This window comes from Lolium rigidum, chromosome 1 (genome assembly GCF_022539505.1).
Source record: "Lolium rigidum isolate FL_2022 chromosome 1, APGP_CSIRO_Lrig_0.1, whole genome shotgun sequence".
Classification (NCBI taxonomy): Eukaryota; Viridiplantae; Streptophyta; class Magnoliopsida; order Poales; family Poaceae; genus Lolium; species Lolium rigidum.
The window spans coordinates 132,593,452-132,617,889 of record NC_061508.1 but is presented as its reverse complement, the minus strand read 5'-3'; the positions used below and the strand labels follow the sequence as shown (position 1 = coordinate 132,617,889).

General features: G+C 46.7%; 1 protein-coding gene across 1 annotated transcript; it reads right to left on the bottom strand.

Annotated features, from left to right (window-relative positions):
* Nucleotides 1-15,990: 15,990 nt before the first annotated feature.
* LOC124674824 (cytochrome P450 76M5-like) lies at nucleotides 15,991-17,679 on the bottom strand. Its single transcript, XM_047210913.1, has one exon. It carries the CDS (start codon nucleotides 17,662-17,664, stop codon nucleotides 16,180-16,182), a length of 1,485 nt encoding a protein of 494 aa, XP_047066869.1. The 5' UTR covers nucleotides 17,665-17,679; the 3' UTR covers nucleotides 15,991-16,179.
* Between the last annotated feature and the right edge of the window lie 6,759 nt (nucleotides 17,680-24,438).

Genomic DNA, 24,438 nt, shown 5'->3' with positions numbered 1-24,438 from the left:
GGCCTTGCTGACGCCAGGACGGGGCTATTACGGCTTTTTCCCTACTTTTTCGCGAAGAAGAAGGAGCCCGAGACTTTCACTGCACTGGCCCAGCACTTCATCCCTCAAGAAGATCTTGGGCTAGGTCTTCGGCAAGAGGGCTTGAGATTGGCGTTGAAGGTACTATTGCTTTGGTTGCCGAAAGCCAACAAGTTGTCGATTGACGAAGGTTGGTGACGTGGGGCAGATGGAGACTAAAAAGTGGCAATCTATGATTAGAGCTGCCAAGCCAAGCTCAAAGAAGATCCTCTCCTTCCTTGGATACAAACCAACTCCTTCCCCTAGCTCGACAAAGCCAGAGGTCAAGTAGACCGTCCTGTCCTTGTCTTTTATTTTGTTCTTTTGCTTTTTTCGACGTCGCCGAAGTGGCTTTGTCGACAGCTGCCCCATTGGTTCATTAGGAACCCTCTTTTGTAATGCCCATGTAAATATTTGATCGAATCAATGAAAAGCTATCTTGCCGAATTATTGATATCGAAATATTTTTCTCCAGTTGATTTTTGACAACTATACCGTGATGCCTCGCTCTTCGGATGCATTACCAGCTGCGTCTTACTCGAAAAAGTCCCCCGTTGTCGAGTTTATGGAAGGTTCTTCGAATGCTGCACAGAATGAAGATTTGAATGATCTTCGACAACAACTTCAATCGATGAAGAAACAATTCTCGTGATAATGGAACCGTCTCGCAAATCTTCTGAAAGGGAAAAACTTGCTCTTCAACAAGCTCAGGAGGCCCTAGCGTTGAAGGAAGCCGCGGTTACTGAGGCTGCCGAGGCTACTTCACGAGAAAATTATATGCTTCAACTGATGAACGACTCCAGCTTGGATATGACGGGTACGCTTCGTAAACTTGGTCATACTTGTTTTTATTCTTACTGTTTTTTCTTCCTCGCCGATGCTTCCACTGAAACAGGTTCTTTTTTGGATACTACTGCCGAAGATCAGCGTGTTGAAGCTCGGTCCAATGTGCTTCTCAAGCTTGCACTGGAGCATGGTTCCAATTTTTAGGTTACGCCTGAACGTACTCGCCAAATCGTCAGATTTCAAGATCGCGCGGGTCAGGTCCGCGATTTTCTCGACTTCTGCACAAGGACATTGTCCTTAGTTTATAGTACCATGTTTCCACGCAACAAAACACCAGAAACTCTTCCTGCTTTGATGGATAAGTTTCGGGATGCCCCTCGAATCCATGAATTTGTGCGAGCCCAACTATCTGCTGGAGCAAGATTTGCCATGATTATGATACAAGTCTGCTACCCGAAGTTAGACATGACTCAAATTGTCGCCAAGTGCTTGGCCAAGCAGAGGAAGAGGAAGAGGAACATCGACAAAATCAACGATGCTGTAACCCCTATAGCAGAAGAAATGATGGATGAACTGCTTCGGCTAGACGCTGAATTCTTCGTGAGAGGTAGCTATGCTGAACATAGAACTGGCGCTGCAAGCAATGAATGGGTAAATATAGATGATATACTAGGTGGCAACTGAAAGGTTGCTTATTCTTGTCGAGGTTTTGCATGTTGTGAACACAATCTATATTGTAAAGCAGCTTGATGATAAACCCCCCGAGCCTATTGTTGGCCAATGCTTATGTCTTTTTTTTTTGATTTTGTGTATTGTTTTTACGCCAAGGCGAATAACTGTATTTTGCGGAAAGTTATATATATTGTCACTGCGGGTTATGAGCCCCCGACCCTGTCGACGAAAAATATGTATATCACCAATATCTTTATTATATTGCAGCACCGCGAGCCCGCCTCATTAAAAACCTTTCAGCCCCACTCGGTGCCCTGAAAGGAAAAGAGTGCGTCTGAAAACTCGCGGGCGTTTCAGTACATTGTATGTTTACAAGGAAGACTATATTTTGACTTTAGGCTTAGAAACGCCTGAGTTGCGCCACGTTCCAAGGATTTGGCTCTGCAACCCCTGTCTTCTTGTCCTTTATCCTGTATGCTCCTCCTTCGATTACTTCTGTGACGATGTAAGGGCCAAGCCACGGCGACTCGAGTTTTTCATGGCTTTTTTGTGTGAGCCGAAGAACTAAGTCGCCTACCTGAAAGGATCTTGGTCGCAAACGTCGACTGTGGTAGTTTTTCAGGTCTTGCTGGTACTTAGTGACTCGTGATAATACTTCGTCTCGAGCTTCATCAAGTGCATCGACATCATCCTCCAACGCTTTTCTTGAAGCTTCTTCGTCATATTCCGTTACTCTCGGAGAATTATGTTCTATTTCTATCGGCAGCACTGCCTCAGCTCCATGGACCAGAAAAACGGAGTTTCCTGTGTCGCTGTATTTGGTGTTGTTCGAATACTCCATAACACACTGGGCAACTCCTCTGGCCAGGTGTGTCGAGCTTTTTCCAATGGTGCTAGCAGGCGTTTCTTGATACCATTACATATGGTGCCGTTGGCTTTCTCGACTTGACCATTGGTCTGTGGGTGCTCAACTGATGCAAAGTGTAGTTTGATGCCTACCTCTGCACAATATGCCTTGGATTCATTGGATGTGAAATTAGTACCATTGTCCATGACGATGCTATGATGTACTCCAAACCGAAAAATGATACTTTTCACGAACTTGATTGCAGACGCTCCATCTGGTGAATTTATCGGCTTCGCTTCTATCCACTTTGTGAACTTGTCGACAGCGACGAGCATGTACTCGTATCCTCCTGGCCAGGCTTTGTGTAATTTTCCCACCATATCGAGACCCCACTGAGCAAAGGGCCAAGACAACGGTATTGGCATCAGCTATGCTGCCGGAGAATGAGGTTTTGCGGAAAATCTCTGGCACGCGTCGCAAGTACGAACTATGTCTTTTGCATCCTCGATTGCTGTCAACCAATAAAATCCTGCTCTGAAAACCTTGGCTGCTATAGCTCGGCTGCTTGCATGATGTCCACACACTCCTTCGTGTACGTCCTTCAGAATTAGCCTTCCTTCCTCAGGTGTGACACATCTTTGTAGTACTCCCGAAATACTTTTTTTTTGTATATCTCTCCTTTGACCACAGTAAAGGCTTTAGAACGTCTAATAACTCGCCTTGCTTCAACTAGATCGTCGGGTAATTCCTGTCTCGAGATATATGCTATGTACGCCTGCATCCACGGAATCTGTATCATCATTATTACCTTAGGTTCCTCCTCTTCTCTCGATGGTACTTCTTTAGCCCCCGAGGATTTCTCCTCCTTTTCCTTCTTCTGTTGTTTCTTCGCTTTGGTTGATCTTTCAGCTATCTCTTCCCAGAACACTCCAGGTGGTATTGCGACACATTGCGACCCAATGTTTGCAAGAACATCGGCTTCATCATTGCTTAGCCTGCTGATGTGATTTACCTCGCACCCGTCAAACAGCTTCTCGAGCTCGTTATACACTTCTTTGTATGCTATCATACTATCATTGACTGCGTCACATTGATTCATGACTTGCTGAGCCACCAATTGTGAGTCGCCAAAGATTTTTAATCGAGTTGCGCCACAAGCCTTCGCCATCTTCATCCCGTGTATAAGAGCTTCGTATGCCTCATTGTTAGACGCGTTTGGAAACGTCATCCGTAAGACATACTTCAATTTGTCGCCTTGAGGTGATATTAGTATCACGCCTGCTCCAACTCCCTCTAATCTCTTGGACCCGTCCAAGTTCATAGTCCAGGTTCTCGATAAATCCGGAGGTCCCGTATTTTGTAGCTCCATCCACTCTGCGATTAAGTCTGGTAAGATCTGTGACTTTATTGCTTTTCTTTTTTCGTATGTGATGTCCCGAGGGGAAAGCTCTATTCCCCAAAGGGAGACACGACACGTAGCCTCTGGATTGTTTAATATATTGGATAAAGGTGCCTCATTGACCACTATTATCGGATGCGCCGAAAAATAGTGCCGCAGTGTTCTTGCGGTTGTAAACACTCCATATGCTAGCTTTTGGTACAGCGGATACCGCTGTTTCGAGGGTGATAAAACTTCACTGATGAAATATACTGGCCTCTGCACTCCATGGAGTTTTCCTTCTTCCTCTCTGAGGCGTGGCTGCGATGTATAACAAGAGAGGTTCCTTCTCCTTATGCGCCACCAAGATTGGTGGTGTCGAGATTGTGCGCTTGAGATCCTCGAAAGCTCTGTCTGCCTCTTCGTTCCATTGAAACTTCTCTCCTTGCTTGATCAAAGCGTAGAACGGCAACGCCTTTTCTCCTAGTCCGGCGACAAATCTACTCAAAGCTGCGACTCGCCCAGTCAGCTGTTGTATTTCTTTCAACTTTGTTGGCTTCCTCATTGTTATGATAGCTTGAATTTTCTGGATTAGCTTCGATTCCTCTTGCTGAAACTAGAAACCCGAGAAGTTCTCCTGCAGGAACGCCAAAGGAGCACTTTGTCGGGTTCAGCTTGAGGCAGAATTTGTCAAGGTTGTCGAAAATTTCCTTTAAATCCTTGATCAATGTTGACCCCTTCTTTGTTGTTATGACGACATTGTCAATGTACACTTGTACGTTTTTGCCAATCTGTGTTGCAAGACACTTCTGCATCATCCGCTGATATGTTGCTCCCGCGTTTTCAGACCAAAAGGCATTGTTCTGTAGCAGAACACGCCATAAGGTGTTATAGACGCTGTTTTGACCTTGTCATCTTCTTTTAGTCTGATCTGGTTATAGCCAGAATATCCATCCAGGAAGGAAAGACGTTCACATCATGTCGTGGAGTCGATAATTTGATCGATCCTTGGGAGGGGAAAGTGATCCTTTGGACAGTGTTTATTGAGACACGTGAAGTCGACACACATGCGAAGGACTTTTGTGTTTTTCTTCGGGACCAGCACTGGGTTAGCTACCCACGTGGTCTCTGTATGTAACTCTTTGATAAAACCAGCTTCTCTGAGTCGATCAATCTCTAACGGCATGGCTTTGCGGTTTGGTTCCGAAAAACGCCGCAAAGGTTGTTTAATTGGTCTCGCTATTGGATCCAAGTTTAGATGGTGGTCGGCAAGTTCCCTGGGTACTCCTGGCATGTCAGCTGGACACCATGCGAAGATTTTCCAGTTCTCACAGAGGATCTCGATGAGCGCGCTTTCCTATGCGAGGTCCATGTTTGTTGCAATGGACGTCGTTTTCTTGGGATCTGTCGGGTGAATCTGTACTTCCTTAGAATCCTTGGTAGTGCTAAAGGTTGGCTCCCTGAGTGGCCTTCCTACATCTGGCAACACATCATAGTCAGTTGTTAGCCTTGACGCCATATATTCCGCTTGCATCCCGAATGTTTCTGACAGTCGATGAAAGTCCTTGTCGCATTTATCAGCTAACGCGAAACTGCCTTTGACTGTAATCGGTCCCTTTGGTCCAGGTAGCCTCCACAACAAGTATGTGTAGTGCGGTACCGCCATAAACCTGGCATACGCTGGTCGTCCCAACAAAACCTGATATTGCGACGGGAAATCCACGACTTCGAACTCCAGCCTTTCTATCCTGTAATTTTCTCGGGTTCCAAACTGAACGTCGAGATTGATCTTCCCCAGCGGATAACTTGGCTTATCTGGCGTGATACCATGGAAACGTATGTCAGTTGGTTTTAGGTTTGCCAAGGATATGTTCATCTTCCTTAGTGTATCTGCATACATAAGGTTTAGACTGCTGCCTCCATCTATGAATACTCGAGAAACGTCGAATCCTGCTATAACCGCTGGTAAAATAAGTGCTGATTGCCCTGGTCGAGGAACTTGCTGCGGGTGATCCGCTATTGTGAAGCCAATGTCCTGTCCTGACCAATTCAGGTACTCAATCGTTGGTGGAGGCATCTTCTCTGCCATGAACACTTGACGCGAGATTACTTTCTGAGCCCTGTTAAATGGCCTAGCTTTCTGAATCATCGAGACTGCACCATTGATGTCGATATAAGGAGGTGGATTTGGAGCTGCCGCTATTTGTAACTGATGTCGATTTGCATCCGTAATTGCGGGAGGAGGCGGAAGGTGAATCTCACTCCTTGGCCCCTGGGGATTTCTATTCATTGCTTGCGTATTGGCTTGCCCTGCAAATCTCAGCATTGCTTGAAAATTTCGACAGTCCTTCTGCAGATGTCCTGACTGCCTCTTACCATTATTGTCGATATAAAAATGCATCTGACACGGTCCGTTCATCATATCTTCGGGAGATATATATGGTTTTTGGAACCTTGGTCCATTATTTTGTCTATTGTTACGGGAGTCGTCTCCATTGTCGCCTCGCTGCTCGCTACTCCTTTGGTAATCATCTCGATTGTTTCCTCCAGGCTTTGCTCGAAATCCAGCTGATATTTGGCCAGGAGCATCATAACTCGAGAACTGTCGAGAGAATCGTCGTCTATTTTGAAAATTTCAACTGCGGTCCTCCTCTGGTGACCTATGTCGCTTGTTGTGAACATCATTTTCTCCATCTGCCCACCTATTCGCTATTTCTATTAATGTTGATATTGTCCTTGGGTTGGTTCTCCCCAAATCTTCGACAAAATCTCTCCGTCGAATTCCTGCCACAAACGCATCTATTGCTCTCTCGTCAGATATGTTCTCTGCCGAGTTTTTGATAATATTCCACCTCTAGATGTATTTTCTCATTGATTCATCATACTTCTGCCTGCAAGCCCTGAACTCTTCTAGTGATGCAGGTTTTTTGCATGTGGATCGCGATGGACCCCGGAGGCAACTTCTTTATCCATGATCGTGCGGCTCCACTCAAGTGTACTTGGATGCTCTGCATGGCTGTTGCTCTGGTTCCACCTATCAACTTCACTGTCTCGAGATAATCAACTAGCCAATCCTCAGGATCTTGTAAACCATCAAATTTTTTGAAATTATCGGGTAGCTTAAATCCTGACGGGACCCGAGTTTTTCGGACCCGTCTTGTAAAGCATGGGAGTCCACACATATCTTCTTCATCAACTTCTGGTGAATGCCGATGTTCCCTTCTGTCCTGTCGCGCTCTATCCACCCTTGCCTGAGTCGCTGCATCTCTTGCCCCACTCGCTCTTGGAGGATCCTGAACAGCTGCAGTAGGTCGTGGACTATTTTGCCTTGCAGGTCCTTCGGGAGGTGTAGTTACGAACGCCGTTCCCATGGCACCAACTCCTGCCATGGCCATGTTATACAACTCTTCCCTCTGATCTCCCGGAGGTGGCCTGGACGCGAGGATGAAAGCTTGCGTCGCCATGTATCCAGCTTCTGGTGTTTTGGGAATAATATTCCCCCTCGTGTCGATCAACATAAAAGACATGTCGAGGTTTTGAACTAAGTTCTCTCTGTCAGCCTCAGGTATGTTTTGCAGCCGAGATCTTGCTCTGTTTCGAGCTTCTCTGTGACTATCTCCCGATGTTCCTGATTGTCGACTTAGCTCCGCCCTTCGCCTGCTTGACGCGGAAGCTGCCTCCCTTCTCCTATTCAGGGCAGCTGTCTGTTTTTCTAATTCTCTTCCAACACGGGCGAGTCTGTATTGGTATGCTTGCAATTCTTCCGCCGTAGCAGTTGTAGTCATTGGTTCTGTACCATCCATGGCTCTTGCGGCTCTGTCCCACGCTTCTTGTGGGAGTTGAACCCTTAGATGCGGTGTAGGCCCGACATACTTGGTGCCTAAACCTCGTCTGAGATCAGCGGGATCAACGTATGGGTTTCCCACATCGTCGAAAGCCTCTGATGTCTCCGGCTCTGCTCGGCTTGTATCTCCAATTGCATAAATTTGATGGTATTTTGGACTTTGATATTTTTCGGGATTGGTGACACCATCGTTTAGATCGGTGAAGACCTTCCCAACAGCAATGGATCTGTCGATGAATTTGAAACTATCGACGCTATCTGAGTTGCTGCTTATATCAGAGTCCGCAGACGACTCGAAGGACATGCCACCAAAGATCTTGGCAAGTTTTTCGCTAGCCATAGTGTTGATGAAGCGTGGCGGTGAAATCTCCTCGTCGCCTGACTCGATTGATGACGTTGAATCCGAAAAATCGGGATCAACCGCTGATAATCCCGATGAGATCGGAATTTCGAGACGATACGATCCTTCCTTCTCGACACGGAAGTGGAACGTTCCGAACATCATCTCCATGGGATCCTCCAGATGCGCATATGCAGCCAAACGGGAGGGTGGGTGAGGAACAAAATCGACTAGATCAGTTTTGATCCGTTTACCTCTATCCATCGCGTTGCTTGCTACCGACGAAGTCGATGATCCTGAACGTGCCATCGAGATCAGCTCCTTGTCGCCTCTAATTCCCACAGACGGCGCCAATTGACAAGGTATTAACTTATCAATGCCTACGTATTGTAGACTAGGGTTTAGTTGGAAGTAGAGGGCAAGTAGATCTCGAAGGTTTCAGTCGAAAAGTACTCGACGATTAAGAAACGAGGGTTGTGTCGACAATAGATTCGATCCTCTCTTTGTCCCTCGACTCCCCCTTATATAGGAGGCGGGGCCGAGGATACCGTGTTACACAAGATTACAGATTCCGGGAGACTCTCTGAGTCCAACCCGCAAAGTTACAAGTCTATATTTCCTAATACAACTCTAACTTTCCTTAATACTAACTGGGCTTCCGAACTTCATATTCTCCGACTCGTGGGCCTTCAGTAAACCCCGGGTACCACCTTTGGCAGGCCCATTGGGGATGCCTATGTCACATGGTTCCGGAACGTGGATAGCTAACTTCCACGCACCCCTGTCCATGGCTAAATCTTTGTCGATATTCCAAACCTTCAGGTCTCTCTTAACGGACTCCTCCCATGTCAAGTTTGGTCTACTGATAAGGGGTGGCCCGATCTTCTCAGTAAGCAACGGTGGTGATGATGATCACGGGATGAACACAACGGAGATAACTTGATGATGAAGTGGATGATAACTTGTATGACGCAACGAGATCTCTCGATTAGTCCCTGTCGCCAATGCAACAGCCCTCAACCCTGCAAGATATTCGCAACTCCACACACTTGCGCATGTAGCCGCCGACCACGAAGCGGTAAGTTGCAACCTTCTAATTCCCAATGGAACAGCAGATCACACAAGACTTTCAGAGTTTACACCAAATCAAAGCAATATGGGTAGGGATTCAATAAAGTTGCAAAGCAATCAACTATGAACTAGGGTTTACCTTAAACGTGGTCTAAACCTAATTTGGGGGCGTCCTGGGCACTTATATAGGGGTTCAGGACGACCAGGGGTCGAAAAAGTACATATAAAACCGACCCAGATCGGATCTGGTCAAGACAGACTCGGAGTCGGCCGGTCTGGGGGCCGGTCGACCGGGCCTGGGACCGGGCCATCCGGTTTCAACCGGGTGGCAACCGGGTGAGGCGTCCAGGCTTACTGGATAGTTGCCCGATTGGCACAAGCGTGGCGTCCGGGTTGGACCGGACGGATCCGGCGTGGAAGCCGGTCGGACCGGAGCTGGAACCGGGTGGCCCGGCGGCACGGCCGGTCTGACCGGGCCTGACGCCGGCCTGAACTGCATCTCCTCCTCTCGCGCATGCCTCCCGCTCCTCCCTCGCGCGTCCATGGGATGTCTTCTTGTCCAGCTCCATGTCCAGCTTCACGTCCAGCTTCACGTCCAGCTTCTTGTCCAGCTGCTCCTCTCCTCCTCGTGCGATGCTTGCTCCTTCTTCATACCTGATCATACATAAGTAATAGGACTTAGGCAGTATAAAGTTCTTATCGATCAAAGTATCACTTAGGAACAAATTCACCTGTTGTTTAAGTAGCTTCGCACGAGCTCGTGTCATTGGTCCAATCCTGACTTCATTGGACTTGAGCTTTACAGCATCATCGTCTTCATCTTGTGATGACGGATGTAGTAGTGTAGTAGGGATGTCCTCATCATCTACCACGACCCCTCTTAATATTCTCAGCACGCTTTATCCGTCCGCTATGCACTGGCGCTTCCGGAGGCCTCCGTTGGATATGTCCAAACCATCTGAGACGATGTTGGACTAGCTTCTCTTCAATCGGTGCTACCCTAACTCTCTCCTGTATAACGTCATTCCGTACCCGATCCTTTCTTGTGTGGCCACATATCCATCTCAACATGCGCATCTCTGCTACACTTAACTGTTGGATATGTCGTCTCTTCGTTGGCCAACACTCTGCGCCATACAACATCGCAGGTCGGATAGCTGTCCTATAAAACCTGCCTTTTAGCTTTTGTGGCACTCTCTTGTCACATAGTACGCCAGAAGCTTGGCGCCACTTCATCCAACCAGCCTTGATTCGGTGTCCCACATCTTCATCGATATCGCCATCCTTCTGCAACATGGACCCCAAATATCGAAAAATGTGTCTCTTCGGTACCACCTACCCATCAAGGCTAACCTCTCCCTCCTCATGCCTAGTAGAACTGAAACTGCACCTCATGTATTCAGTTTTAGTTCTACTAAGCCTAAAACCTTTCGATTCTAGAGTTCGCCTCCACAACTCTAACTTTCTTTTAACCCTCGTTCGGCTATCATCGACTAGCACCACATCATCCACGAAGATCATACACCATGGGATATCTCCTTGTATATCCCTTGTGACCTCATCCATCATCAAATCAAAAAGATGAGAGCTCAAAGCTGACCCTTGGTGTAGCCCTATTCTAATTGAAAAGTCATCAGTATCACCATCACTTGTTCGAACACTTGTCACAACATTATCATACATATCCTTGATGAGGGTAATGTACTTTATTGGGACTTTGTGTTTCTCCAAGGCCCACCACATGACATTCCGAGGTATCTTATCATAGGCCTTCTCCAAATCAATGAACACCATATGAAGGTCCTTCTTTTGCTCCTCGTATCTCTCCATCGACTGTCGTACCAAGAAGATGGCTTCCATGGTAGACCTCCCAGGCATGAAACCAAATTGGTTTTTGGTCACGCTTGTCAACCTTCTTAAGAGGCGCTCAATGATTCTCTCCCATAGCTTCATAGTATGGCTCATCAGCTTGATTCCACGGTAATTAGTACAACTTTGAACATCCCCCTTGTTCTTGAAGATTGGTACTAAAATACTCCGCCTACATTCTTCGGGCATCTTGTTTGACCGAAAAATGAGGATGAACTTAGTTAGCCATACTATCGCTATGTCTCCAAGGCCTCTCCACGCCTCGATGGGGATACCATCAGGACCCATCGCCTTGCCTCCTTTCATCCTCCTTAACGCCTCCTTAACCTCAGACTCCTGGATACGTCGCACAAAGCACATACTGGTATCATCAAAGGAGTCGTCTAGCTCAATGGTAGAGCTCTCAACCTCTCCATTGTAAAGGTTGTCAAAGTACTCCCGCCATCTACGCTTGATTGCCTCATCCTTCAGAAGAAGCTGATCCTCTCTATCCTTGATGCATTTGACTTCTTTGACATCCCTCGTCTTCCTCTCCCTAAACTTGGCCATCTTATAGATGTCCCTTTCACCTTCCTTCGTGTTTAAACGTTGGTAGAGGTCCTCATACGCCTAACCCCTTGCTTCACTCACCGCCCGCTTTGCAGCTTTCTTCGCCACCTTGTACTTCTCCAGGTTAGCTGCGCTCCTGTCCAGATATAGGCATCTGAAACAGTCATTCTTCTCCCTAATAACCTTCTGGACCTCATCGTTCCACCACCAGGTATCCTTAGCTTCCCTTCTACTTCCCTTAGTCACCCAAAACTCCTCTACAACGACCTTCCGCAAGCAGGTCGCCATACTCGTCCACATCATGTTTGCATCGCCTCCTTCCTCCCAAGGGCCCTCCTTAATAATCCTCTCCCTGTAAGCCTGGGATGCCTCACACTTGAGCTTCCACCACTTTGTTCTAGCGACTTTGGCGCGCTTACCCCGTTGGATACGGATCCTAAAGCGAAAGTCAGCAACCACCAGCTTATGTTGAGGGACAACACTCTCTCCAGGTACCGACTTACAATCAATGCAGGCGCGTCTGTCTTCTCTTCTAGAGAGGACAAAATCAATCTGGCTAGAGTGTAGACCACTACTGAACGTCACTAGATGGGATTGTCTCTTTCTAAAGAGGGTGTTAGCTACGACCATGTCATAGGTAGAGCGAAGCTCATGACGTCTTCTCCTTCTTGGTTCATGATGTCATAGCCAAAGCCCCCATGCACCCTTTCAAAACCTGTGTTAGATGTACCCACATGGCCATTGAGGTCTCCTCCTATGAAGAGCTTCTCACCAATAGGTAACCTCCTAACCAAGTCCTCCAGGACTTCCCAGAACTCCCTCTTGGTGCTCTCATTGTGGCCTACTTGTGGGGCATACACGCTGATAACATTGAGGACTAAGTCCCCAACAACCAGCTTGACAAGGATCATTCGGTCCCCTTGCCTCTTGACGTCCACAACTCCATCCCTGAGGCTCTTATTGACCAAGATGCCTACTCCATTTTTGTTTGAAGTTGTCCGCATGTACCACAACTTGAAACCGGTATCCTCCACCTCCTTCGCCTTCTGTCCCTTCCATTTGGTCTCTTGGACACATAGGACATCAACACGCCTCCTCACCGCCGTATCAAATAACTCCCGTAACTTACCCGTTAGGGACCCTACGTTCCAACTACCTAAGCGTATCCTCCTAGGACAATTGTTCTTTGCCCACTAAAATTCATGATTAACTACTCTATACATGATATAGCTATATAGGAAATTCTTGCCAAAGCCCTGGACAGACGCTCGGCCAAAAGAAGGAAAAATAAGTGCATCGCTAATTCCGAGCCAGCAGGCCTGCCGCCAGTGCCTGCGAGTTGGGCTAGATCTATCCCCTCTTGCCCACGCCCCCTTGCTGGACTTATGTTTGTCATGTTGTAGTGTTTGAAAAATTGAGGTTCCCACTAGGATCAAAAAATCTTTATAAAGGATGAGAGTGGTTGCTCTCCTCACTTTTGTATCCCCTTCATAAGGTAGAGGGAGACGTATATATTTTTGTTCCACGGTATCTGGCATGATTTCTTATCTGGGCCGAGATAAATTATAATTACGATTAATTCTCTTTGTTTCTCTCAATAATCCTCCCTCCCGTGGAGCTCTGGCTGCCGCGTCCTACAAAGCCAATGCAGGTTCCCTGCCTCCGTCACCCGTAGGCAAGCTCCCAAGTGTCGCTCCCCCGTGGCCAGGAGAGGAATGCAAAGGCGCCCGGTGCCTGGTCTCCCATGCGCTCGATCTTCTGGACATCGTGTTCTATGAGGTGAGGCTGCATGCTTTCATTTGTGTTGCGCTATCTCTCTCTTCCCCATTCAATTGTTTGTTGAGTATGGAGGAGACATGACCATGATCGGGCAACCAGGTGGAGCTGCGATGGTGGCCTTTGATAGGGATGGGCTAGCATTCCTGACCTTGATCTGGAGGGGATCAGCGAGTAAGCGCATTAGGTGAGCCGATTTGACGCTTTCTCCTACTTTGCTTTGCCACGCTTCCCAGTCGGTTGACTGCCTCATTCCTATTTGTAATAAAATATGCTTACATGTGTATTGCTATGGATTTTAGATTTATATACTGATACATGTGTATTGCTATGGATTTTAGCTTTGTGCAGATTGGATGGATTTGCCTTACCACCATTCAAGTGGACTTGCATTTCCAGGAAAAAGGATATCTCAAGGTATTTGGTTGACAGTTGAACTATGTCGTAATTTACTGTGGAATCGTGCTCTGTATTAACTTTCTTATTTTTTGTGGTATCATGGTGTGTATGAATCAGTGATGAAGAACTTATGCTTTTATGGACCAGATAGGTGCTTTTGAGCTGTCTTACGTTGTTTTGTTGCAGGTGAAATTTGGCATTGAGAAATTTTAAGAGAAAAAACATGAACAAGATCAATTGGATTGGTTAGTCTACTCTCTAATTCTTTCATGTTTTGAGTTTATCTAGGATCATCATTATAGTTTGGGTACACTTATCTGCTGTAAATGCTCCTCCTCAACCCCGGCGACGAAGCTGCAGCGGGCTTCTATCCTCTCGAGTGACGAGCTTAGATGCCCGCCATCCGCGTCGCCTGAGGTGATTAGGCACTCTGTTCAGAAATATTAGAGAGTTACGCTGAGTTGTACCTCAATTCTGAAAATAAGGTTTTGCTGGGTTGTATGTCTATGGCACCTGGAACTAACTTTTAACTTCCTTTGTGTCTTAGAAGCTGAAAAAAACAAGTGTAGAAATTTTTGAGTTTGTGTCTTGAGTTTGCATTTTGATCTATATCGTGGTGAAAATAAAATACATGTTTGTATTATACCAAATAGCATGCATCGTACGTTTTTATTGTTATTTGTATTCCTGCTCCTAGATAGTTGACATGCACCCTGGCTATGTTGTCAAACAGACTGCCTTATCTTATGAATGTCTTTTATCCTTAAAACCTCTGAGCTATTTTAGAATGTGTGCGGTAATATCGATAGTCAAAAAGACAGCCTTATCTTATGAATGCTCTTCGCCCTTGCACCTCTAAATTAATGGTTTCCTCTTTCTCATGGGTGGTCTAGGTTGGTATGTTGATATATATGGTTCCAATTCTTTGGTATTACTCTATTTTTCATAATAAATCACTTAATAGGCTGTGACTGTTATAGTATGAACTGCTACTCACTTCGGAAAGTATTGATGGTCATGGTTTGATATATCAAGGCCAAGACCTGCTATATATCATTTAGAATCTCGATATGACCGGATCAACTTAAGCTACTCCAAATAACCACGCAGCAACACAGAACAAGAAAAAAAAATCAAACAAGTCTAAAATGTTTACGCCATACAGGCGGCGAGGCGAAGCTCGCATGTCCATCTAGTCAAGATGCAGAACTGTAATCTTTTTGTTGTGAATAATTGCTGCTATTCTGGTGAACTGAACTCCTGTTTTGCTGTTGAACTGCATTGCATTGTGTTAACTGAACCATGTTATCAGTAATTAACCGGCCAGGAACAAAAGCACTTTGGACATTAGAAATAACTTCATCCAAGATAACCTTAAGTCTCAGGGCAATCATTTTTTATATTACCTTATAAAGTACATTGCATAGGCTTATAGGTCTGTATTGAGATATTTTCTCCGGAGAATCCACCTTTGGAATTAAGACAATTATGTATCGTTCCAGCCCTATGGGATCGATTTGTTATTTATAGCGTCCAGAACTTCTTTCACAATAGAATCCCCAATAATACTCCAGCATTTCTTGAAAAAAATTGCATGTAGACCATCTGTCCCAGGAGCTTTTGTGTCTCCAATAGAAAACAGAGCCTTCTTCACTTGCTCTGGAGTATAATCTTTTGTGAGGTCGCTGTTCATCTGATTCGAGACTTTGGGAATCACTTTGGATAACAAAGCAGGGTCAGGCTCATCTACTTCAGTCGCAAACAAGCCTGCAAAATAATCATAAATAAGAGGGTTTTGATATGCCGTTCCCTCAATAGAATTCCCATTATCATCAAGTAATTTCTTTATGCGATTTTTCTTTCTCCTCGCTGATGCAGCGTTATGAAAATAACTTGTGTTTCTATCTCCGTGCTGCAGCCAATTCACTCTACTCCTTTGTGCTCAGTGCATTTCTTCCTTCTCAAGTAGCTTTTCAATTTCCTCCGATAGCTCCCTCTGTCGAGCTAGGTTTTCAGGTGATAGAGTTTGGAGCACTACATTTTCCAGCTCACGTTGTGTTTTCCTCAGCGAATTTTTTGTTCTTTTCAGCACTGACTTATCCCACCTGTGTAAGTGGTCATGAACCTTTGCAAGTTTTCCCGCCAACGGGATATATAAATTCAGTGGATCGCTCGAGTCCCACGCACCTTGTACAATATCGATGAAAATTTTCTCCTTCAACCAACGTGCTTCAAAACGAAGAACAGAAGGACCTCGAGTTTCCTCCATGATTGGCTCTTCAACGCACATGAGTATCGGTCTATGATCAGATCTACAATAATCCAGATGATGGAGACATGCATAGGAAACTTGGATGTAGCACAGCCCTTATTAAAAGTAGAGGTTGAAGAGATGAGACATGTCGGTTCAAGAAGACGTTGATGGTATGAAAAGACCCCTTATTGTGCCGTTCTGCATGAATGGTTGGAGATTGTGGACTACAAAGAGTGACAATGGTATCACACCAGATAATAATAATATAGATTCGCAAAAAAAAAGAGAGATAACCCAGCTATCATGACTGATAGTACGTGTACTAGACGTGCATTAGTTAAGCAATCACAACGGGCACGGCCTTGAGTGGGACGTTGAGCACGTTGGCGGTGGTAAACTTCTCGCTCACATCCAACTCCTCGGCGGAAACGCCGTCCGGTAGCCGCCACTCGAACGCGTGCAGCAGCGAGGCCAGGATGAACGGCACGACGCGCTCCGCCATGGGCACGCCGGGGCACAGCCTCCGGCCGGACCCGAACGGGATGAACTCGAAGGCCTTGCCCCGGAAGTCCAACTGATTCGCCATGTCGAGGAACCTCTCCGGCACGAACTCGTCGGGCCTCTCCCACGCCGCCGGGTCCCGCATAATCGCCGACGCGTTGAAGATGACCGTCGAGCCTTTCGGCACGGCATAGCCGCCGATCTCCACGCCATCCTCGACGGCCCGGTGGGGCAGCAGTATCGGCGCCACGGGATGCAGCCGCAAGACCTCCTTCACCACAGCCTGGAGGTACGGCAGGTTCACCGCGTCGGTCTCGTCGACAGCTACCTTGCCGCCGAGAGCACTTTGTATCTCGGCACGGGCCTTGGCCATGACGCTCTGGTTCCGGAGAAGCTCGGCCATTGCCCACTCTACGGTGAGAGACACCGTGTCGCTCCCGGCCGCGATGACGTCGAAGAGTATGGTCGTCAGGCTGCCGCGAGCGAGCTTGCCCGTGGAGATGAGCTCGAGCAGCGAGTCCAGGAAGTCGCCTTGCTTCTCCATGGAGCCGTTGGCAAGGGCCATACGGCGATCGATTATGCCATCCAGTATGAGGAATATTTTCCCGAAGCGTATCGCTGACCAGCGGCGCCATCCTTGCAAGTCGAGCGGTCGGAGGAAAGGGACAAGGTCGGAAACGTTGGGCTTCGCGATCACCGCGACGAGGTCCAGGACAAGCTCACGCACCCCCTGCGCCGACTCCCCGCCCACGTCGACCACGTCAACGGAGCAGAACGCGCTCGACACGAGGTTAAGCGCGCCGCCGTACACGGCCTGGCCGAAGTCCACCTCTCTCCCGGCGCGGCCGCGGAAGTAGCCGACGAGGTCGCGCACCTTACGCTCGCGGACGCCGCGCGCCGCGGCGAGGCCGCGCGGGGAGAAGACGTTGGTGACCACGACGCCGCGCAAGCTCTTCCAGAGCGGGTCGGAGCTGGGAAGCCATATCATGGACCGGTCGGAGAAGCCGAGCGCGCGGGCCGCGTCCGGGATCGCGCGCGCGGCCAGACGCCGGTCGTGCTTGGTGAATGCCTCCTCAGCCGCGTCGCGCGAGGAGACGACCACGGCGGTGGTGAGCCCGAGCTTGAGCGTCATGACGGGGCCGTGGACGCGCGCGAGGCGCGCGAGCGTGTGGTGGAGGTTGCCGTGGCGGAGGCTGAGCAGGTTGCCGACGACAGGCAATGGCGTGGGGCCCGGCGGCATCCGCCCGGCGGCCGAACGCCGTGTCGCCCATAGGAAGACGATCGCGAGCGTCGCACATAGCAGCCAGAGCTCGATCTCCATTGGTTCGTGTGGTGCGGGTTGGTCAAGCGGATGCCATCGGCGTCGGTATATCTATACTTGAGATATAGCAGGGCTAATGGCTGTGCAATTACGTTAGGTGGTACTCGTGGTCCTTTGGAGTCTTGCACCTGGGTTTCCATCAGTGTGTGCTGCTAGTCGTGGCGGCTAACACATGTGCTACGACCGAGAAATGTAATTGTACCATGCGCGGGACCTCGTGTGCACGTTGATTCACATTGATCTATCCTTTAAGATTTGTGTTGCACCAAATCATTGAGTTTCATTGTGTTTCAAAAATTTGGATCTGATTGTTTTACAATGAATAATCTCGTGCACGATACTTTCGCTGCTCTCTCGTAGGACCAACTTTGTTACGAGCAAATAACTTCACACAAGTGGAGAACAAGCCTATTGTCCTGGCCCGTAAGAGGCTTTCCTCCCGGATGGCCAACCGGAACGATGGAGGTGGGACAAAAGGCTCAACCTTTTATTTCGTACCAGCCGGGACATAAAGTTCACCATGTGGCCGTAGCGGGGTGCGCATGGGTCACCCCATTTTGTCCCGGCTTGTAACACAGATCTGGACAAAAGGTCCTCTACGTGGCACGCGCAGGACGCTGCTCCTTTAGGGTTTAGGGGGCGTTCGGCAGGGGTGCAGCCACCCCCCCCCCTTTTATTCCATTTTTAATTTCAAAATAATTTTTATATATTTCTACGCTACTACAAGCTGTACACGTTCATGCATTATATATAGATCGAGCAAATAAATATTCGAAGCAAAAGTTTATTCGTAGATTCCCCTTACATATACATGGAGCTCACGACTACCGGGACTAGAGCCCGTCGTCTATTCGAACTATTACACGGGGATCATCAGAAGCCCCTACTTTGATTAAACAAGCTCTCGTCTAGCATTTCTCTCATCAGAAGTCCCGCCAGTTCCTCCGTAATTCTTAGTAGGTGTTGGTGTGGTTGGAGCTTCTCCCGCATGAACTCGACCTATATAGGAAAATGAGATGAATATGAATAAATCAATCTTGATAACCAAATATTGACGGTAATAAATTAAAGTTGTGAATGTTATTGCTTACGTCGAATCTACGATCGTCCTTTTCAGTGGTTAACATGTGAATGTACTCGCAAACGTAGTATCACATAGATTCGTCCCCTGCGGCTGCTGGGCGCACGATACAGGGGTAAATGTTAGCTTCTCTGCAAGTTACTACCCTTAACCACCTTCTTGAATCTTCTCCAAACCCTGCCAGGCAAAAGAATGATTGAATGAGTAGATAATTAATTAATATCCATATAGCACGACAATGATTGAAATTACCTCTGGAGCAAGTCCTGCAAGTTGCGGAACCCTTCCAGGCCTCTATTCAATGGGTCCCTTACTTCAACTATTTCCTTATCAATTTAAATGTCTAGCAGAATCCAGTGGAAACTGCACATGTTTATATATACGTCATGAATTACACTTAACATCGAGTAAGAAAAATTGAATGTGTACAACAGAGTAAGACTCTCATCTGTAGTTGTAAGGAAACAATATTGAATCACATAAATATTGCTCCGTTAAAAACCTTAGCAGGTTTCCCCCTGTTTCTTCGATTTTATCCCGTACCGTGTCATGATGTACTTTATCTGGGTCAATAAACCCAATATTGTTTATCGGCCTTCTTTTGCATTCATCGATCTCCAGTCTGCATAAGAGAGTACAGAAGGATATAGTGAGTATATGCAATGAACATGAATAACTGAATGAACATGAACTTATATGTAGTCAACAACTTAAAAGCAATAGCAGTCCATGAGAGATTTGTTGAGGGCGTCTAAATTGAATAACTGCCAGAGTTCAGAAATCTCAATATGGAGATCCTCCCTTCGGAAGTAATATTCTTCTGGGATATTCGCCACAATGAATCTTTGGTCCACCTTGCACGCATCAATGTACCACTGATGCAAATTCCGCATATGCGTTAGCAGTTCTTCCAGCCTCTTTTTGCTGACCAAGTTGGCACCGTAGACAAATTTAGGGGCTATACCAGCAATGGGTAGTGCAATATCTTGGGAACTCAACAATTCTCCAAAGTAGAATTCATTTGAGCCGCTAGCATCGCAGCTGCTTCCATATCGAAACCACCATGTCCCTGATATACCAAGGAAACATCTAACACTTTGAGGGGTGGGATCGGTTGTTTGGCCTATTCTCCAAGCTGGGGAACGTCCTCTCCTTTTCTGCTTGTTGTCGCTTGCTGGGCCTTGAGGGGTGCACTTTTAGGCTAAGCAGGTTGCCGATGACAGGGTGAGCCGTGGGGCCCGACGGCATACGCCCGGCGCCCAAACACCATCGCCGTGTCGCCCATATGACGACGATCGCGATGGTCGCCCATAGCAGCCAGCGCTTGATCTCCATTGGTTCGTGTGGTATACATATTCTCCATAGCATCGATCTCAAGCGGATGCCATCGGTATATGTATAGTCTGCATTTGAGATAGAGCATCTCCACCGGCGTCCTCGATAGCGCCCCGGTAGCATTTTGGGGAATGGCATCGAAACTGGGCTCGCACCGGAGCGACCCAAATATCGTTGGCGCAATTTCGAGTCCAGTAGAAACGCCTGTAACCTGTGCTGGCCTCTTCGTGAAGGGCGCGAATCGGACGCGCCGGTGCCACGAAATTTTTTGGGCGTGGGAGCCGCCTGTCAGCCACACATCTCAAAAATATACATCTTTTCTCCCCAAACCCCTTCCCCTCTGCCTCTCATTTCTCCCGACCGCCGCTCCATCTCCCATCTAGGCTCCTGATGGCGTGTATTTCACACGTTCGTTGGGCAACCCCAAGAGGAAGGTATGATGCGCACAGCAGCAAGTTTTCCCTCAGAAAGAAACCAAGGTTTATCGAACCAGGAGGAGCCAAGAAGCACGTTGAAGGTTGATGGCGGCGGGATGTAGTGCGGCGCAACACCGGAGATTCCGGCGCCAACGTGGAACCTGCACAACACAACCAAAGTACTTTGCCCCAACGAAACAGTGAGGTTGTCAATCTCACCGGCTTGCTGTAACAAAGGATTAACCGTATTGTGTGGAAGATGATTGTTTGCAGAGAAAATAGTAAAACAAGTATTGCAGCAGATTTGTATTTCAGTATTAAAAGAATGGACCGGGGTCCACAGTTCACTAGAGGTGTCTCTCCCATAAGATAAAAGCATGTTGGGTGAACAAATTACAGTCGGGCAATTGACAAATAGAGAGGGCATAACAATGCACATACATGACATGATAAGTATAGTGAGATTTAATTGGGCATTACCACAAAGTACATAGACCGCCATCCAACTGCATCTATGCCTAAAAAGTCCACCTTCAGGTTATCATCCGAACCCCCTCCAGTATTAAGTTGCTAACAACGGACAATTGCATTAAGTATGGTGCGTAATGTAATCAACAACTACATCCTCGGACATAGCGCCAATGTTTTATCCCTAGTGGCAACAGCACAACACAACCTTAGAACTTTATGTCACTCGTCCCGGTGTCAATGCGAGGCATGAACCCACTATCGAGCATAAATACTCCCTCTTGGAGTTAAGAGTAAAAACTTGGCTAGAGCCTCTACTAGTAACGGAGAGCATGCAAGATCATAAACAACACATATGTAATAACTTGATAATTAACATGACATGGTATTCTCTATCCATCGGATCCCGACAAACACAACATATAGAATTACGAGATAGATGATCTTGATCATGTTAGGCAGCTCACAAGATCCAACAATGAAGCACAATGAGGAGAAGACAACCATCTAGCTACTGCTATGGACCCATAGTCCAGGGGTGAACTACTCACTCATCACTCCGGAGGCGACCATGGCGGTGTAGAGTCCTCCGGGAGATGAATCCCCTCTCCGGCGGGGTGCCGGAGGAGATCTCCAGGATCCCCCGAGATGGGATCGGCGGCGGCGGCGTCTCGATAAGGTTTTCCGTATCGTGGTTTTTTTCATCAGGGGTTTCGCGACGGAGGCTTTAAGTAGGCGGAAGGGCAGAGTCGGGGGCCTGACGAGGGGGCCACACCATAGGGCGGCGCGGGCCCCCCCTGGGCCGCGCCGCCTTGTGGTGTCGCCACCTCGTGGCCCCACTTCGTATGTTCTTCGGTCTTCTGGAAGCTCCGTGGAAAAATAGGCCCCTGGGTCTTTGTTTCGTCCAATTCCGAGAATATTTCGTTACTAGGATTTCTGAAACCAAAAACAGCAGAAAACGAGAACCGGCACTTCGGCATCTTGTTAATAGGTTAGTTCCAGAAAATGCACGAATATGACATAAAGTGTGCATAAAACATGTAGGTATCATCAATAATATGGCATAGAACATAAGAAATTATCGATACGTCGGAGACGTATCAGCTCCAACCCGAAAAACCCTCGCCGCTGTGATACGTCTCAAACGTATCTATAATTTTTGATGCTCCATGCTTGTTTTACACCAATTCATATATGTTTTGTTTACACTTTGTTGCACTTTTCATGATTTCTGACACTAACCTATTAACAAGATGCCAGAGTGTCAGTTCCCTGTTTTCTGCTATTTTTGTATTTCAGAAAAGTTGTACAGGAAATATTCTCAGAATTGGACGAAACAAAAGCCGAAGTCAATATTTTACCGAAATGAAGACGAAGTCCAGAGGGGGGTCGAAGAGGCGCAGCAGGGTGCCCAAACCACCCCTAGGTGCGACCTGGACCTGGCCCACGTCTAGGGTAGGTCTGGGCCCACTAGGCACCCCACCAACCTAAATCCTCCGCCTATTTATACATCTTCTCGGGAAAACCCTGGACACCCGATCCTCCATCCACGAAAACTTTTGTCGCGACCGCCATCGCAGAACCCATCTCGGGGGTTCTGAAGCTCGTCCCGGCACCCTGCTCGAGGGGGAAATCATCGCCGGAGGCATCTACATCACCATGCCCGCCTCCGAAGTGATGCGTGAGTAGTTCATCCCTGGACTATGGATCGTAGAAGTAGCTAGATGGTTGTCTTCTCCACTTAGTTCTTCATGTATAGATCGTGTGAACTACCCTACATGATCAATATCATCTTTATGTAATCCTATATATGTTGCGCTTGCTGGGATCCAATGAATATTGTATACTATGTTGATATTGATTATATATTCATGTCATATGTTATTTGTGATCTTGCATGTTCTCCGTTACTAGTAGAAACTCTGGCCAAGTGGACACTTGTGACTCCAAGAGGGGGTATTTATGCTCGATAGTAGGTTCATGCCTCTAGTTTTCTAGGAGAGTGACATTTAACTTCTAATATTGTAGATGTGCCGTTGCTACTAGGGAGAAAACAACAATGTTTTATCCGAGGATAATTCTATTATTTACTTTACACATATTGCTTAATGTGATAGTCTATTGCTTGCAATTTAATACTGAAAGGGGTTCGAACGATAACCTGAAGGTGGATTATTAGTCATTGACGCAGTTGGATTACAGTCTATGTATTATGTTCTAATGCCCATATCAAATCTCATAGTAATCATCTTGTCATGTATTGATCAATTTTCTGTCAATTGCCCAGATGTAATTTGTTCACCCAACATGCTATTTATCTTGATGGAGAGACACCTCTAGTGAACTGTGGACCCCGGTCCTATTTCCTTTACTGATAAATTTTACTACAATCATGTTCTGTTTACTTTTTGCAAACATCTCTTTCCACTCGATACGTCTAATCCTTTGTGTTCAGCAAACCGGTGAGATTGACAACCTCACTGCAAGTTGGGCCAAAGTACTTTGGTTGTGTTGTGTGTAGGTTCCACGTTGTTACTGACGCCGGTAGTGCGTCCTGCCACTAGTAAGCCAGCAACACCTTCGGAAGTCAAGCCTTTCTCCTACTGGTCTATTAAACCTTGGTTTTGTACTGAGGTAAAACTTGTTGTTGTGCTCATCACAGCTTCCTCTTGGGGTTTCCCAACCACTTCCACAACAACTACCAACAACATTGTCTGGCGCCATCACCGGAGCACCATCAAGATTTTCTGGAGCCGTTGCCGGGAAGAAAGAGGATTTCTGCAAGGGGAGTCTCTCATCTCCAATCTTTTTTACTTTGTTATAGTTTTCTTAGTTTACTTTTTTTGTTTTTTTTTTGCTTTATTATATCAGAAACATACAAAAAATTAGTTTACTTTTATAGTTGTCTTTATATCGAAAACACACGCAGAAAATTAGTTTCTTACATAGTTGTTATTTCGTTTCTAGTTCATTATGTGGATTCCTAAGTATGATCTGAAGGACCTATCTGTAGGTAGTGGTTCTATAATTGGGAAGGATAACATTGAAAAAAATCTTCAATCATGTTAGTAAGCATAAAGATATTGAGGATAAATCCCTAGTAGAACTTGCTCCTAATTATGAAACTGCAGCAGCTTGTCTAGTTCAAATGCCGGAGGCTAGATTTGTTAGCCTTAATCCTTTTATGCAACAAATATTTTTTAAACTCCATGAAATTGAGGATGATGAAAATAAAGATTTTATCCTAGAAACTTTGCTTCAAGAATTTAAAAATATGGTTACAGAAGCTAGGAAAGTTTTTGATCAGTTTGAGAAGCTAGGCTCATGTGTAGATATGTTTGGTACACTTGACCAAACCAGAAATAGTAGGGAAATTAAAATGTCAATACCTTTCAAATTAGTAGCAATGCATGAAGTCTAGGAAAAGAATTTTGATTGGATTGTTCTTGAAAATCCATTTGATGAAAGTAGTGA

Bases quoted from the DNA above. Each gene is read 5' to 3' on its own strand.
- LOC124674824 (XM_047210913.1), bottom strand. From the start codon at position 17,664: ATGGAGATCGAGCTCTGGCTGCTATGTGCGACGCTCGCGATCGTCTTC.